Genomic DNA, 17,495 nt, shown 5'->3' on the forward strand with positions numbered 1-17,495 from the left:
CAGTGATCAGCTTCTTCAGGACTCCTCCAACCACCGTCTGACCCACATGTGACAAGACATTGCAAGGTTGTGCATTGAACTTCTCAGTCACCTGAGAACTCATTTTTAGTGCGGAAACAAGTCATTCTCGACTCAGAGGGATTGCCTAAGATGAGGACCATTGGACCGGTTTTAGGATCACTGCACCAGTATTGCAAATTCTCCAAATCATGGTACAAAGTTTGCTCAGTGCAAAATGAAACAAATTATATGCTCACAAGTAAATGTCATTTAATGCAAACTTTGGGTGTGCTTTATGACAAAGGTATTGCACTATTAAGGACTCCAAATTCTACCTCAATTGTTGTGCAGTTGTCAGAGGTTAGGGTGGACTAGGAAGGGTGCCGTCAGGCTGGGTGAATCTTATTATCTTTGTTCTTAAACGAGGTACGGGACCAATTCTGAGTCCTGATCTCGAAGGTTTCGGAGGTCTGCCCATTCACGTTAACTTATCAGAGACAACCAATAAATAGCAGTCAGTGCAGGTGGGAGGGCCCTAAACGAGGTACGGGATCACTGCTGAATCCTAATCTTAAGGTTTCTGAGGTCTGCCCACTCACGTTACCTTAACAGAGACACAAACAGCAGTCAGTGCAGGCGGGAGGGCCGATCAGAGTACCTGAGGCTGTGGGTAGTTCAGCAGCCCCACTGGAGCAGGTGGGCAAGCCTGGTTTAACTTAGGCACCATCAGAATACCTCAATGCCCAGTGCTGTCAGTAAAATCCTAGCAACATTGACTCCAGGTAGGCACTTAATCGCTACCCGCTGATGTTGGTGAGACCATGCTCCTAGCAAGGTTGTTCAAAAAATCAGTTCAAAAATTCCTCACCCTCCTAAGTCACCTCTGCCTGGGTGACTGAGGTTTCAGCCACTGAGAGCAAGACTCTTCTTTGATTGGATGGTGAATTCAAAACTGGACCTCTGCTGAGTTCTAACCAGTGACCTCGGACAGTGCTTCACGCACTGCGAGCAGTGCAATATTCCTTGCCATGACCCCTTTCAGTGCTTCATGCACTGGAACACTGCAACGTTCCTACCAGTGACCCCTGACGGTGCTTCTTACACTGGAACACTGCAATGTTCCAATCAATGACCCCTGTCAGCGCTTCATGCACTGCGGCAGTGCAACGTTCCAACCAGTGACCCCTGTCGGTGCTTCATGCACTGGAACAGTGCAACGTTCCAACCAGTGATCCGTCAGTGCTTCGTGCACTGGAACAGTGCAACGTTCCAACCAGTGATCCGTCAGTGCTTCATGCACTGGAACACTGCAATATTCCAACCAGTGACCCCTTTCCCCTTTTGGTGCTCCATGCACTGGAACACTGCAACGTTCTTTGCCAGTGTTGCACATTTCCACGGTAGTTTCAACTTGACATGGAGGAACAAAGTTTCTCCCTTTGCCTTCAATGATGTCTTGCAAGGTCTCACTGATGATAACCAAACTGCACCACCGCAGAGACAAGCATGCAAGGGTCATCGAAAGGTCAAGAAATTCAAGCATTGCATAGGTGTTAATATTTATATTTTAGATGAATGACTTTGTCACCCCCTAATTACACATCTATACCACAGTAACATATGAAAAATATTTGAAGTGACAGATGTTCTCTCTCCAAATAACTACAAGAAACTCATGCGTTCAGATCAATATTTTGGGGATGCGGGCTAGGTACCAGTGATCAATTCCGGCCTTGGGTGACTGTCCGCGTGAAGTTTGCACGTTCTCCCAGTGTCTGCGTGCGTTTCCTCCAGGTACTCCGGTTTCCTCCCACAGTCCAAAGATGGGCAGGTTAGGTGGATTGGTCATGCTAAATTGCCCCTTAGTGTCTAGGAATATGTTGGTTAGGTTAAGGGTTTATAGAAATAGGGCAGGGAAGTGGGCTTGGGTAAAGTGCTCTTTCAGAGGGTCTGTGCAGACCCGTTGGGCTGAATGGCCTCCTTCTGTACTGTAGGGATTCTATGATTCTATTAAGAGTTTAGAATAATTACTGGAATTTACAACATCAGCAGGTATAGTTCAGAGACTAACTTCTTCCTCGCAACTCAAAGCTTATTTTTAAGTTGAAGATCAGCCTTGGTATCCGTCCATGTAACACAGAGTTAGTACATTTAGAAGGGAGTAAGTCAACTCAATCAGGGCTGTCCTAAGAACGGGTCAAAAACATATGGAGTAACACAGAGTAGCAGAAGTAGTTAGTAAAAGATATGACAGGACCTAAAGCATGCAGATCATTGCAAGTGAACATAGAATAAACCTGGAGCTGTGTTGAACTGTTAAAGGGGGGCAGAATTTGGCCACCCAGTTCTACCAACCAGCACCAAGCAGTACCTCTAGTCTTTTTAAGGTCCAGGGAAATTTCCTTAATGGCAAAGTCAGTGTGGAAAGGAGCAATCTGTTCCCGAAGGATCAAGAGGTGTTTGATAAGGAAGAGCTGTCCATCTGACTGAGTCTGAAACAGAAATGCAGAAAATGAATCAATGCTTTTCCCCACAAGACACTTCAGAAAAACTGACCAACCCATTTTATTGAAATATTTTTCCTATTTGCCACAGATGACCTGTCAATCAGACATTACAATTGGGAAGATTCGGACCAATAATTAAAGAAACATACAAACATCAGACAGCAATTTTTAAAAACACACTGCATAAATTGAATAATGAGCTGCTCTCTTTTTATTCTGTATTTGGGAATGGTATATTCAGAAGGAAACACAAAGGAACGCCTCCAGGCATAGCACAAAGGACATGCAGAGCAATTTAGCATGGACCTCTCATGGTGCATTCACAAACAAAACCACAAAGGGGCTGGTTTAGCTCACTAAGCTAAATCGCTGGCTTTTAAAGCAGACCAAGCAGGCCAGCAGCACGGTTCGATTCCCGTACCAGCCTCCCTGAACAGGCGCCGGAATGTGGCGACTAGGGGCTTTTCACAGTAACTTCATTGAAGCCTACTTGTGACAATAAGCGATTTTCATTTTCAAATACAAAGTTCCTTCAACCCTGCTTGGGGCTGGGCTAGGTTGCCCCTGTGAATAGAAGATTTTATTTGAATCAACAGATTTCACCCTCACAGTGCGGATTTGTTTTGATAAACTGGTTTAAATCAGGGCTGTCCTAAATCTGAGGGCAGTACTGAGGGAGTGCTGCATTGTCGGGAGGTGTTGAGTTTCAGGTGAGATGTTAAACCAAGATCCCAGCAATCCTCTCAGTTCAATGCAAACGGTCCCATGGTAGTATTTCGAAGTGCAGGAAGTTCTCCCCAGTGGTTTGGTCAATACTTGCCCTTGAACTAAAAGCACAAAAACAGATTATCTGACCCTTAGCACATTGCCACGTGTGGGAGCTTGCTGTGCACAAAGCAACCTTGTGTTTCCCACTTTACAATGGCGACGCCACTTGAAAAGCACTTTCTTGGTTGTAAAATACTTTTAAGACATCCGGAGGTCAAGCTAGGCGCTATTATAAATGCAAGTCTCGGGGGCAGCATGGTGGCGGAGTGGTTAGCCCTGCTGCCTCACGGCGCCGAGGTCCCAGGTTGGATCCCGGCTCTGGGTCACTGTCCGTGTGGAGTTTGCACATTCTCCCTGTGTTTCCGTGGGTTTCATCCCCACAACCCAAAGATGCGCAGGGTAGGTGGATTGGGCACTCTAAATTGCCCCTTCATTGGAAAGACAATGAATTGGGTACTCTAAATTAATAATAAATAAATAAATGCAAGTTTTTTTTTAAAACTGCTTTTTCTGAAATTTATCATTAAAACATGTTAAAAAAGTGACAATCCAGATCTTGGCTGGAACAAAGAAAGATCAAGTACGTCTTCACCTTCCCTCTAGGTGGCCCAGTGTATTTGTTCAGAGATGGCTAATGTCAGCTTGGATGGAGAGATATTGAATTCAGTATTCCTGGGTAGGAGGGAAGAGTCTGTCTGCTCCTGACCACTGACCATTATGCAGCCTGCGCTGCTGGACCTTGCAGTCAAACAGCCACAAAACGAATACACACAAGCAAGGAGCCGGTTTTCAGGAAAGATGGGGTGAGTGAGAAATGTTAACAAGAGAAGGAGGGGAGGGGGTGCGAGGAAAACAGAACTGAATACAAACAGTGAACAATTCAAAGATTTTCACCAACCTTGTTTTTAATGATTGAATCAGCAGCTCCAAGCAATGAGTGGATACAAGCGGACAAGGCTTCCTGCGACAGGCCCTGAAACACTGCCCGCTGGGGAAAGCACAGCAGAGTTACATTACACACCGTTCACCTTCAGCACAAACACACACATTGTCAAGTCCATGAAGGAAAGTAGCCCTTAGCCCTTCAGAAACCACACCAAGTTGGACCCTTACATGTAAAAAAAAACATATTCTAGAAAAAGGAAAGACAACAGCCTCACTTTCAATTATTAATTCGGTACAGCACCGTGCGATTTGTGGGGACGATCAATTTTAGATGTAAAATACTGAGGTACAACGTTATTTTGAAATTTGGCCGAAGCCACCTCCCACCATTTTGAGGTGAATTGTTTGAGGCTGGGCGCTGAAATGCAATGGTTCAGTTCGTAGGTTCAGCTTTCCAAATACTTCCCACGCAAGCCAGACCCTGACATGCAACTGTCTGGTGGGATATTTGGTGGGAAACTTTCAGGAGGCATAGAGAACAAGTTACATATTACACTGTAATGATAGAACAGAACAGAACAGAAATACATTGGGCTGGATTCTCCCAAAATGGGACTTTGTCCTCACGCCTGCGTAAAAACGCTGGAGTTTTTTTCTAGAGATTCCTGCAAAAAAGTGCAGCTAATTCAATGCCCTGCAGGGGGCTAGCAGGGACCCGGAGTAATTCACGCAGCTTTAGCTGCGGATTACGCGCCCCCGACTTCCGGTTTTGAGTCCGTGCATGCGCACAGCGGCGGCCTCGCTGAGCTGCATGGCCGACTCGGACCGCGGAGGCAGACTGAAAAATTAGACCCTCCCCCTCAATTCGGCCGCGTGCCCGAGCATCTGACCGTACGGATCTAACCCCTGGCCGCCTATAAGCCCCCCCCCCCCCCCCCCCCCCCGGTGTCCAATTCCCCCGCCCCCCCCACCAGGACGGCCGCAGACTGAATCTGCAGCCGCCATGCGAGCATCCCGACCGGCAATACCAGGTTAGATCCACACTGTCGGGAACTTGGCCAGTCAGGAGCCGAGGATCGCTGGGCTGGCCTCTTGTCAATGGGCCCCCAGCCGCGCGCCGTATTCCACGATCACGCCGATTCTCGGGTCCTGGAGAATCGCCGGACTGGCGCCGGGCCCGATTTCGGAGTGAAATTGGATTCTCCGACCCCGTGCTGAATGCGATTTTGGCATGGGGCTGCGGAGAATCCAGCCCATTATTCCCCCAACTGGTCTATACAGCTGTTTATGCTCTACATGAGCTTTCTCACACCCAACTTCCTCTCACCCTTTCAGCACCAATGTCTGTGGTACATATGCGAGGGGGTGCAGCACAGAGTAAGAGTTCACTGTTACGAGAACTGGAGCCCACATTGCATGGAGTACTAATTCAATATTAGATCTTCAAATCAACAGAATAACAAGTAAAAACATCCTCCCCATCTCCCAATAAATACTCTTAGAGAATATCCAAGCTGGTTGAAATGAGCAAATATAGGAGGTGGAAGGAGAAACGACAGAGAGGGCGCAAGGCCGGGCAGGGAGAGACGGGAGACTTTGGTTTAGTTTCTGGGTTACGGTGACGTCACAGCGGGAAGGCCCAAAGGGTTAGGCAGGAGGCCAGTGCTTAAACTGGTGGCCGCTCTCTGGGTTTGTGTCCAGCTCCACCACAGCTAATCAGTGAAACAAAAGGAACGGAAGCATCAAGCTGACCTGTATTTAGCATTTAAGGATAGGAGAAAGTCTGAACTTTGAACACTTGAAAGTGCTAACAGGATAGCCAGTTTTGTCAAGAATCTTCTCCAGGTCAACAGGTCTCTGTGGCAGTTGAGCAGGTGCTCACTCTTCTATTGGCCATTGATCTGTTCTGTGACACGTAAGCATTTGAGTACCGTGGTAACAATGAGGACACAAATTGGACCAGATCCTCTCAAGATGATTAGATCGACTGCCGTGCCTTTTCTTGAATCAAGTCCACTACTGGGTGTACAGGAAATTGCAGGAATGAAAACAAGGTCTTCTCTAAAGAAATGCTGCAAGGACTGCTTCTTTGTGCGTAGGCGGGGACGTTTGTTTGTATATTGCAAGACCCATCCCAGGCACAAACAGAGACGGGGCTAACCTGGCAATTTGAACTTTAATTATAATAAATTGTAATATGAAGAAAAAAAGAAAAGAGAGAGAGAAATTTGTTCAGACAACAAATAAAGCTTTTATTCCGAAACTTACATCTATGCATCTGTAAAGCTTTGAGAGACAAACCAGAGTTCTGCGCACCGTCGGGTACCACATGCCATGTAAATCTGCTGGGGAAATTGTTGATTGTGGTCGAGGATTCAGAACGTCCGAGACACCTGCACAGAGATTAATTATGTAAATAAATGGAAACAAACACCAACTGAACAGAATGTAACATCAAGGAGGCAACTGTGGCCCTACCCATCCAGCAGACTCCAGAGATTGTCACAATATCCCGAGTTACTTACCCTCCATGGAGTGGCCAAGGTCCTGTCATCTCCTGAACAGGTGGCCAAGGATACTCACCCAAAGCTAATAGGGCCCATCTTTAAATATGCATGTGGGTCCCAATGACTCCATCAGGACTAGACTGCAATTTTAACTCCAAGTGGGGAGATGCTGTGATTTTCCTGTCAAGCCAGTCCAGATGAGGATCAGCCTCAGAAGATGAAAAATACAAAGTGGTTTTCTTTCCTTTTGTGGGGTTTGAAGGAGAAGACGTACTCTCCTGGGTTCAACAGTGAATGCTTCGACCTTCCCTGGTCCAGATACCCCTCCCATTCCCAAACACGAAACTTCACAAGACACCTTTCCCGATCCTACCATTTATCTTGTCAGAAATTGGCTTCCAACCCACTTGATTGGCCACTGCTTTGAGCTGGCTACCCTCCCATTCCGTGTCGGAGGTGGACTGATTACATGTTAACGGGGCCAAGGGATTGAAATAGCTCAGGCTTGATTTCTATGGCCGTTTTTATTTTAAATTTAAAATGCCCAATTCTTTTTTTCCCCCCAATTATGGGGCAATTTAGCGTGGCCAATCCACCTACCCTGCACATCTTTGGGCTGTGGGGGTGAAACCCACGTAGACACGGGGAGAATTTGCAAACTCCACAGGGGGAGTGACCCGAGGCCAGGATCGAACCCGGGTCCTTTGTGCAGTGAGGCAGCAGTGCTAACCACTGCACCACCACACCGCCTGGACATCTGGAAGGATTATCCTACTCTTCCTCAATGTGCCTGGGGATCTTTATGTCCACTTGAAAGACACAGCGTGGGCTTTGGTTTATTGGCTCATCTGAAATCCAGCTCCTGAGACAGTGCAGCATTCCCTCAGTGCTGCACGGACCAGTCACTGAGCACCAATGGATGGCTAATTAGTTGGAAGGTAGGAAATGTAGTGCACAGCATCAAAGGATCATTTTCTGATTGATGAGATAAGACATAAGTAGATGGGAGCAGATGTTACAAAAGGATACAGACAGATCCAACTAGAGATCTGGATATTTTGGATTTGGTAATGTGTAATCATAAAATTTACAGTGTAGAAGGAGGCCATTCGGCCATCGAGACTGCACCGGCCCTTGGAAGGAGAACCCCACTCAAGCCTAAGCCTCCTCCCTAGTCCTGTAACCCAGAAACCCCACTTAACTGTTTTGGACACGAAGGGCAATTTAGCACGGCCAATCCACCTAACCTGCACATCTTTGGACTGTGGGAGGAAACCGGAGCACCTGGAGGAAACCCATGCAGACACGGGGAGAACGTGCAGACTCAGCACAGACAGTGACCCAAGCCGGGAATCAAACCTGGGACCTTGGAGTTGTGAAGCAACTGTGCTAACCACTGTGCTACCATAATGGGGTAGGTTTAATAAACAACCTCAGAGTAAAAGATCCCAAGGAAGCAGTGACCAAAAGTAGAATTTAGCATTCAATTCGAGAGTGAGATACTTGGGTCAGAAACAACTGTGCTACACTAATTATAAAGGAATGAGGGCAGAGTTGGCTTGAGTGGATTGGGAGAGAAGTTTAGCAGGAATGACAGTGGATCAGCAATGGCAGACATTTCTGAAAATAGGTGAGGAAGTAAATACAATAACAATCACTAAGAAAAAAGTAATAGGGAAACTAATGGGGCTAAGGGCCGATAAGTCCCCTGGACCATATAGGTTGCATCCCAGGATATTAAAGAGAGTAGCTACAGAGATATTGGATGCATTGATAGTAATCTTCCGACAACTCCTAAATTCGGAAAAGTCCCAGAAGATTGGAAAACTGCCAATATAACAGCTTTATTTAAAAAAGGAGGGAGACGAAAAGCATGTAACTATAGCCCAGTTAGCTTATCTTCTGTCATTGGGTCCATTATAAAGGATGTAATAGCATAGCATTTAGAAATGCATAATCTAATCAAGCAGAGTCAGCTTGGCTTCATAAAGGGGAAATCATGCCAATGTTTTTTGCTTTCTTTTAATAAATTTAGAGTAGCCAATTCATTTTTTCCAATGAAGGGGCAATTTAGCAAGGCCAATCCACCTACCCTGCACATCTTTGGGTTGTGGGGGCAAAACCCATGCAAACATGGGGAGAATGTGCAAACTCCACACAGACAGTGAGCCAGAGCCGGGATCAAACCTGGGACCTCGGCACAATGAGGCAACAGGGCTAACCCACTGCACCACGTGCTGCCCTGCCTGACAAATTTATTAGAAATCTTTGGGATGGTAACGAGCAGGGCAAATGAAGGGAAACCAGTAGATATAATATACTTGGATTTCCAGAAAGTGTTTGATAAGGTACCACACAAATGGCTATTTAGTAAGAAAGGAACCAATGGTGATGGGGGCAGTATACTAGCATGGATAGAGGATTGGCTGAGAGTTGGGATGAGAGAGGCATTTTTAGGACGGCAACCTGTAACTAGTGGTGTGCCACAGGGATCTGCTCTGGCAGATGCAACATAATGTGGGAAAATGTGGGAATAAAGGAGCTGAATATTATTTAAATGGAGAAAACTGCAGCACAGAGGGATTTAGGGATCCTGGCACATAAATCACAAAACGTTAGCATGGAAGTTCTGCAGGTAATTGGGAAGGGAAATGGAATTTGGCCTTTATTTCAAAAAAAATGGAGTATAAAAATAGGGAAGTCCTGTCAAAACTATATAAGGCAGTTTGACCACACCTAGAAACCATTTTGGTCCCCTTATTTAAGGAAAGGTATGCTGGCACTGGAGTCCAGAAAAGGTTCACTAGGTTGATCCAGGGTCTGAAGGTATTTTCTTATGAGGAGAGGTTGAGTAGATTAGGCCTGTACTCATTGGAGTTTAGAATAATGAGAGGCGACCTTATTTAGACATATAGGATTCTCAGGAAGCTTGACAGAATAGATGCTGAGATGATGTTTACTTTTGTAGTAGAGTCTAGGAGCACAGAGCATAATGTCAGAGTGAGGGGTTGCCCATTTAAAACAGATTGCAGGAAATTCTTCTCTCAGGGGGTAGTGATCTGTGGAATTTACTGCAGAGAGCTGTAGAGGCTGGGTTGTTATGTATGTTCAAGTTTGTGATATATTTTTAATCAGTAGGGGAATCAAGGGTTATGGGGCTAAGGTGGGAAAGTGGAGTTGAGGATTATATCAGATCAGCCATAATCATCACAGATTGGTAGAGCAGATTTGATGGGCTGAGTGGCCTACTTCTGATTATATGGCTTATGGTCTATAGACAAAGTCTATAGATGCGAGTTCAGTGCTGAGAAATGAACTTTGATCTCAAAATGACTAATCAGAATAAATCCTTAAATCTAATGTAAGAAGTGTGGACAGATCCTGGATTCCACTTCATTCACCTTGCAATTCGATTGCATTCTTCAGCATTGAGTGCTGCATTTTCAAAATCACATGGACTTAGTAAGTTACGCTTCCGTCTTTAGGACTACATCAGAAAAAAGTGGCAATAGCATGAGAGACAGCACTTTAATAACCGGTTGTGAGCACCTGCTGGGTTATTCAGCAACAGTACCTGATTTGATGACATTTTTAGAACCTTCGAGTTGAACCTCTGCAAAAGATGGATCCGGCGTAGACAACTTTTTTTGCTCATCCTTCAAACTCTGTGCGATTTGCTGCAGAACAGATAACAATTGCAAACACAGAATCAACACACATCATTTTCGATCAAAAGGACAAAATAACATATTCATCCCCTGTGAAAACTGCATTAACAGCAATTTAGTCACACTCCTATCTTCTTAGGGTTAACTAATCTCTAATCTTTTCCAGCCCGACAACTCCGTGCTCATCCAATACTGGCCTCATGCACATTCCATCATTTTAATCAATCCACCATTAGTGCCCACTAAAACTCCCCTTCACTTCTTTCTCCTCATCTAAAATGCTTTTAAACCCATCACTGATGAAGCTTTTGATCCTTTTCCCTATTATTTCATGCGGCTCTGTGTCAAAATTTGTTTGATAATGCTGTGAAGCATCATGGGTTGTTTTACTATGTTAAAGATGCTATATAAATGTACATTGTTCATGTGACAAGTGCATCGATAATGAAGATTCAGTTACTCCCCTTCAATTCCTCGTCATGGGTCAAATTATCTGAACAGATTGTTTACAATAGTCTTGACATCCTTAGTGTACAGAATCTAGGTGCTTAAGGGCAGCACAGTGGTTAGCACTGGGTCACAGCGTCAGGGACCCAGATTCGACTCCCGGCTTGGGTCACTGTTTGTGCGGAGTCGGCACGTTCTCCCCGTGTCTGCGTGGAAGTCCTCCGGGTGCTCCGGTTTTCTCCCACAGTCCAAAGACATGCAGGTTAGATGGATTGGCCATGCTAAATTTCCCTTAGTGTCCAAAAAGGTTAGGAGGGGCTATTGGGTTACGGGGATAGAGTGGAAGTGAAGGCTTAAGTGGGTCGGTGCAGACTCGATGGGTCGAATGGCCTCCTTCTGCACTGTATGTTCTAAGACAATTGAAGGATTTGATTTTTTTTTTAAGTACCCGATTCCTTTTTTCCCCAATTAAGTGGGAATACAGTGTGACCAACTCACCAACCCTGCACATCGATTTGGGTTGTGGGGGTGAGGCTCACGTAGACACAGGGAGAATGTGCAAACTCCACATGGACAGTGACCTGGGGCCGGTACTGAACCCAGGTCCTCAGCGCCGTGAGGCAGCAGAGCTAATCACTGCACCACCCGATCAAAGGATTTGATTGGGTAAAGAGAAACTATACCCCCTGGCGGAGAATCCAGAATAAGAGGACACAACCTCAAAATTAGACCTTGGCCATTCCGAGGTGGTGCTAGAAAGCAGTTCTTCACACAAGGGGATGTGGAAATTTGAAACTCTCTCCCACAAAATCTGTTGAGGGTGGGTCATTCGAACAATTCAAAACTAAGACTGACATAATTTTGTTGGGTGAGGATATTACGGGTTACAAAGCCAAGTCTTTATATGGAGGTATATACAGGTCAGTCATGATCTAACCGGGAAGCATTGAAGGCTCAAGGGGGTGAAGTAGTTCACGCTGGTTCTGATGTTCTGGTAAGATATTACAATCTTTTTCAATCCTACATCTGCCTTTCTTTCATTTAATCTAATAACCATACTAATAGCTAAACTGAGTGTGATTAAAGGGTTTCTGCAAGTAGCTCAGACTTTGCAGAATCACATAATTGTTACAGGTGCAGAAGGAGGCTATTTTACCCATTGTATCTGCACCGGCTCTCCAAATGAGCATCATGACTTAATGTCATTCCCCTGTCTTTTCCCCGTTCCCCTGCACGTTGTTTATATTCAAGTAATCATCTCATACCCTCTTGAAATCCTCGATTGAACCTGCCTCCACCACACCTTCAGGCAGTGCATTCCAGACCCCAACCACTCACTGTGTGAAAACATTTTTTCTTACACCACGCTTGCTTCTTTAACATCACACTTTAAACCTGCGCCCTCTTATTCTTGATCCTTTTACAAGTGGGAACATTTTCCCCCTATCTACACTGTCCAGCCTCTCGTGATTTTGAACATCTCAATCAAATCTCCACAATTCTGTTTTCCCCTTATATTAGTATTCTTGTGATGAGTGCACGACAAAAAACTTTGACAAGTCTCTTTTTTCAGCAAATGACAAAAAGTGTTCAAGTTGCTTGTAAAAAAAAAAGTGCACACTGAGTCAGTATCCATTTTTTAATTAAAAAAAAAAAAATTTAGAGTACCCAATTCATTATTTCCAATTAAGGGGCAATTTAGCGTGGCCATTTTACCTACCCTGCACATCTTTGGGTTGTGGGGGCGAAACCCATGCATTCATGGGACTGAGTCAGTATCCATAGGATCAAGACCCAATACAGACTTGAGAACATACTAAAGGCAGACAGTTCAGTGCTGTGCCGAGATAGTGCTGCATTGCTGAAATTATTCACTCACTAAACCATGGACCTATCTCCCTGCTCAGGTGAATATAAAAGATCCTGTGTTATTGTTCAAGCGGGAAATTCTTCATCTCCTGGCCAACCCCCCTGCTTCGGCTAAGTCTGCCAAAACCAGATTATTCCTTTGTTCGTTGTTTCATTTGTTGGGAAATTGTGCACAAATTACCTGCTGTGTTTCCCATCATAACAGTTCCCACACTGCAAAATAAATTCATCAGTCGTCACTGGGTCATCTTGGGACACGATAACACAATGGAAGTTCTTGCTTTTTACGCATCCCACAGAAGGTACAGCACCAAACGGGAAAATATCCCAAGAGGAGAGAGGAATCAGGCTAACATCTGGAAACGCCTGACAGGAGCCCAACCACTTGATCACAACCAGACAGAGAAAATAGATAGCTTAGAAAGACTATGATGACAACGTCCACTAGGATCCAATGCATGCAGACCACAAAGGGTATAATGCAAGGTTAAATGTAAACACCACGACTTTGTAATTGTAGAAGATTTATCTACCTCCATCATTTCCAATTTGTCAGGATATGCCAGGTCACCAGGTGCAGGTTTGTAGCCTACGATGTCAGTCTGAATATAGATGTGTGTCCTATAAACTAGCCGCTCTTGTACGTCTTCCAGCATCTGCTTCACCACTGCAGAAAAGGCACCCAGCTGCTCCACTGAAGAGGGACAGAAACAGATAACACAATGGAAGTTCTTGCTTTTTACGCGTCCCACAGAAGGTACAGCACCAAACGGGAAAATATCCCAAGAGGAGAGAGGAATCAGGCTAACATCTGGAAACGCCTGACAGGAGCGTTCTTATTTCAGAATGGGCAACTGGATTAAAAGATGGTCAGCCACTTTAAGCCAAATCTTAGGTTTGGAGCAGTAACACCAATCAGTTGTAGAAATATTGTGTGTGTGTATATATATATATATATATTATATTATATGTCTTTATATATAAAGATATATAAAATCAATTGCATTTTGTTTACCAGACTGCAATATATGGGTCTGGTCACAGAAACATAGCACACTTTCTAGTGGTCTCCTGCAAGCTCCCTCCGTACCATTGTTCTGAACGTGGTCTTCCAGCATCTCATTTTTCAGAATTCCACACAGCTCCGACAAGGTCTCCAGGTGATTGATGTGGATGATGAGCGGTCGAAACACATCGTACCACGACAGGCACAATTTCTCCAATAGCTCACTACAGAAGTAGAAAGGACCAGGGCCAGTGTTACAAACTGATTCTCCAATTTCTTTCAAAAACAAAACAGAGCAAAAATTCAAACCACTCTAATGGCAGTTTAATACCCAGCGAGCAGCTGAGCTGTACGGATCGAGTTAACCCAGTGATCGCGCTCTGAGGTAAACCGGTGATCACGGACTGAGTTAACCCGGTGATCACGGACTGAGTTAACCCGGTGATCACAGACTGAGTTAACTCGGTGATCACGGACTGAGTTAACCCGGTGATCACGGACTGAGTTAACTCGATGATCACGGACTGAATTAACCCGGTGATCACGGACTGAGTTAACCCGGTGGTCACGGACTGAGTTAACCCGGTGATCACGGACTGACCTAACCCAGTGATCGCGCACTGAGTTAACCCGGTGATCATGGACTGAGTAAACCCGGTGGTCACGGACTGACCTAACCCGGTGGTCACAGACTGAGTTAACCCGGTGATCATGGACTGAGTAAACCCGGTGGTCACGGACTGACCTAACCCGGTGGTCACGGACTCACATAACCCGGTGAGCACGGACTGACCTAACCCGGTGATCACGGACTCACCTAACCCGGTGGTCACGGACTCACCTAACCCTTTTTTTTTTTTTTTTTTTTTATAAATTTAGTATACCCAATTATTTTTTCCAATTAAGGGGCAATTTAGCGTGGCCAATCCACCTACTCTGCACATTTTTGGGTTGTGGGGGCGAAACCCACGCAGACACGGGGAGAATGTGCAAACTCCACACGGACAGTGACCCAGGGCCGGGATCGAACCTGGGACCTCAGCGCCGTGAGGCAGCTGTGCTAACCACTAGGCCACCGTGCTGCCCGACTCACCTAACCCGGTGGTCACGGACTCACCTAACCCGGTGAACACGGACTCACCTAACCCGGAGATCATGGACTCACCTAACCCCAGAGATCATGGACTCACCTAACCCGGTGATCACGGACTGAGTTAACCCGGTGATCACGGACTGACCTAACCCGGTGATCACGGACTGACCTAACCCGGTGGTCACGGACTGAGTTAACCCGGTGATCACGGACTGACCTAACCCGGTGATCACGGACTGAGTTAACCCGGTGATCACGGACTCACCTAACCCGGTGATCACGGACTGAGTTAACCCGGTGATCACGGACTGGCCTACCCGGTGATCACGGACTGACCTACCCGGTGGTCACGGACTGACGTAACCCGGTGATCACGGACTGACGTTACCCGGTGATCACGGACTGACCTACCCGGTGGTCACGGACTGACCTACCCGGTGGTCACGGACTGATGTAACCCGGTGGTCACGGACTGACGTAAACCGGTGATCACGGACTGAGTTAACCCGGTGATCACGGACTGAGTTAACCCGGTGATCACGGACTGAGTTAACCCGGTGATCATGGACTGAGTTAACCCGGTAATCACAGATTGAGTTAACCCGGTGATCATGGACTGAGTTAACCCGGTGATCACGGACTGAGTTAACCTGATGATCACGGACTGAGTTAACCCGGTGATCATGGACTGAGTTAACCTGGTGATCACGGACTGACCTAACACTGCGATCACGGACTGACCTAACCCAGTGATCACGGACTGACCTAACCCAGTGATCACGGATTGAGTTAACCCACCGATCACGGACTGACCTAACCCACCGATCACGGACTGACCTAACCCGGTGATCACGGACTGAGTTAACCCGTTGATCATGGACTGAGTTAACCCGGTGATCACAGATTGAGTGAACCCTGTGATCACGGACTGAGTTAACCCGTTGATCATGGACTGAGTTAACTCGGTGATCACGGACTGAGTTAACCCGGTGATTACAGATTGAGTTAACCCGGTGATCACGGACTGAGTTAACCCGGTGACCACGGACTGAGTTAACCCGGTGATCAAGGACTGAGTTAACCCGGTGATCAAGGACTGAGTTAACCCGGTGATCATGGACTGAGTTAACCCGGTGATCATGGATTGAGTTAACCCGGTGATCACAGATTGAGTTAACCCGGTGATCACGGACTGAGTTAACCCGGTGATCATGGACTGAGTTAACCCGGTGATCACGGACTGAGTTAACCCGGTGATCACGGACTGACCTAACCCAGTGATCGCGCACTGAGGTAAACCGGTGATCACGGACTGAATAAATCGGGTGATCACGGACTGAGTTAACCCGGTGATCACGGACTGAGTTAACCCGGTGATCACGGACTGACCTACCCGGTGATCATGGACTGAGTTAACCCGGTGATCACGGACTGAGTTAACTCGGTGATCACGGACTGAGTTAACCCGGTGACCACGGACTGGCCTACCCGGTGATCACGGACTGAGTTAACCTGGTGATCACGGACTGAGTTAACCCGGTGATCACGGACTGAGTTAACCCCGTGACCATAGATTGACCTACCCGGTGACCACGGACTGAGTTAACCTGGTGATCACGGACTGAGTTAACCCGGTGATCACGGACTGAGTTAACCCCGTGACCATAGATTGACCTACCCGGTGACCACGGACTGAGTTAACCTGGTGATCACGGACTGAGTTAACCTGGTGATCACGGACTGAGTTAACCCGGTGACCACGGACTGGCCTACCCGGTGACCACGGACTGGCCTACCCGGTGATCACGGACTGAGTTAACCCGGTGATCACGGACTGAGTTAACCCGGTGATCACGGACTGACCTACCCGGTGATCACGGACTGACCTACCCGGTGATCACGGACTGACCTACCCGGTGATCACGGACTGACCTACCCGGTGATCACGGACTCACTGAGCGGGAAGAAACATTATGTTAATTGAGGTAAATGCGGAAGGAGTAATATGGAAGTTGAAGATTCTTTCTTGCCAGGAGTTACGATCTGGACTGCACTGCCTGAAAGAGTGGTGAAAACTGATTCAATTGTTACTTTCAAAAATAAACTGGACAAGTCCTTGAAGGGGGAGAAAGTCAATGGACTATGGGGAAAGAGCAAAGCAGTGGGACTAATTTAACGAGCAGTGAGACACATCAACTCCATACTCCCAGAATGCCTTGATCCACTGCAATTCAAACACCATCACAGCCGGTCCACAGCAGACGCCATCTCCCTGACCCTACACTCATTACTAGAGCATCGCGACAACAAGGACTCCTACATCAGATTCCTATTCATTTATTGCAGTTCCACCTTAACACCATATTCCCAGACAAGCTCATATCGAAACTCCAAAACCTGGTTCTTCACTCCTTCCTCTGCAACTGGATCCTCAACTTCCTGACCCATAGACCACAATCAGTCTTCCACGATAGTCCGCAATACCGGGGTCCCGCAAAGCCCCCTACTATACTCCCTATAGAGGTCAGATCTCGAACAACGATGAGTTAGAGTACAGGAGGGAGATAGAGAACCTATTGGTGTGGTGTAACAATAACAATCTCTCCCTCAACGTCAGCAAAACTAAGGAGCGGTCATTGACTTCAGGAAGCGAAGTATCGCACACACTCCTGTCTGCATGAATGGTGCTGAGGTGGAGATGGTTGACAGCTTCAAATTTGGAGGTGTGCACATCACAAACAATCT

General features: G+C 46.4%; 1 protein-coding gene across 1 annotated transcript in view; it reads right to left on the reverse strand.

Annotated features, from left to right (window-relative positions):
• The window catches only part of cog3 (component of oligomeric golgi complex 3), a 104,460-nt gene that overhangs the window by 18,744 nt on the left and 68,221 nt on the right, over positions 1-17,495 (reverse strand). The window contains exons 12-17 of the mRNA XM_038802687.1: positions 13,742-13,881; positions 13,185-13,345; positions 10,242-10,344; positions 6,429-6,553; positions 4,174-4,263; positions 2,372-2,492 (exon numbers count right to left, since the gene is read on the reverse strand). Of these exons, the coding sequence (XP_038658615.1) occupies positions 2,372-2,492; positions 4,174-4,263; positions 6,429-6,553; positions 10,242-10,344; positions 13,185-13,345; positions 13,742-13,881 (740 nt within the window). The remainder of the gene's footprint in view (positions 1-2,371; positions 2,493-4,173; positions 4,264-6,428; positions 6,554-10,241; positions 10,345-13,184; positions 13,346-13,741; positions 13,882-17,495) is intronic.

The sequence above is a fragment of the Scyliorhinus canicula genome, chromosome 7, assembly GCF_902713615.1.
Source record: "Scyliorhinus canicula chromosome 7, sScyCan1.1, whole genome shotgun sequence".
NCBI classification, from domain to species: Eukaryota; Metazoa; Chordata; class Chondrichthyes; order Carcharhiniformes; family Scyliorhinidae; genus Scyliorhinus; species Scyliorhinus canicula.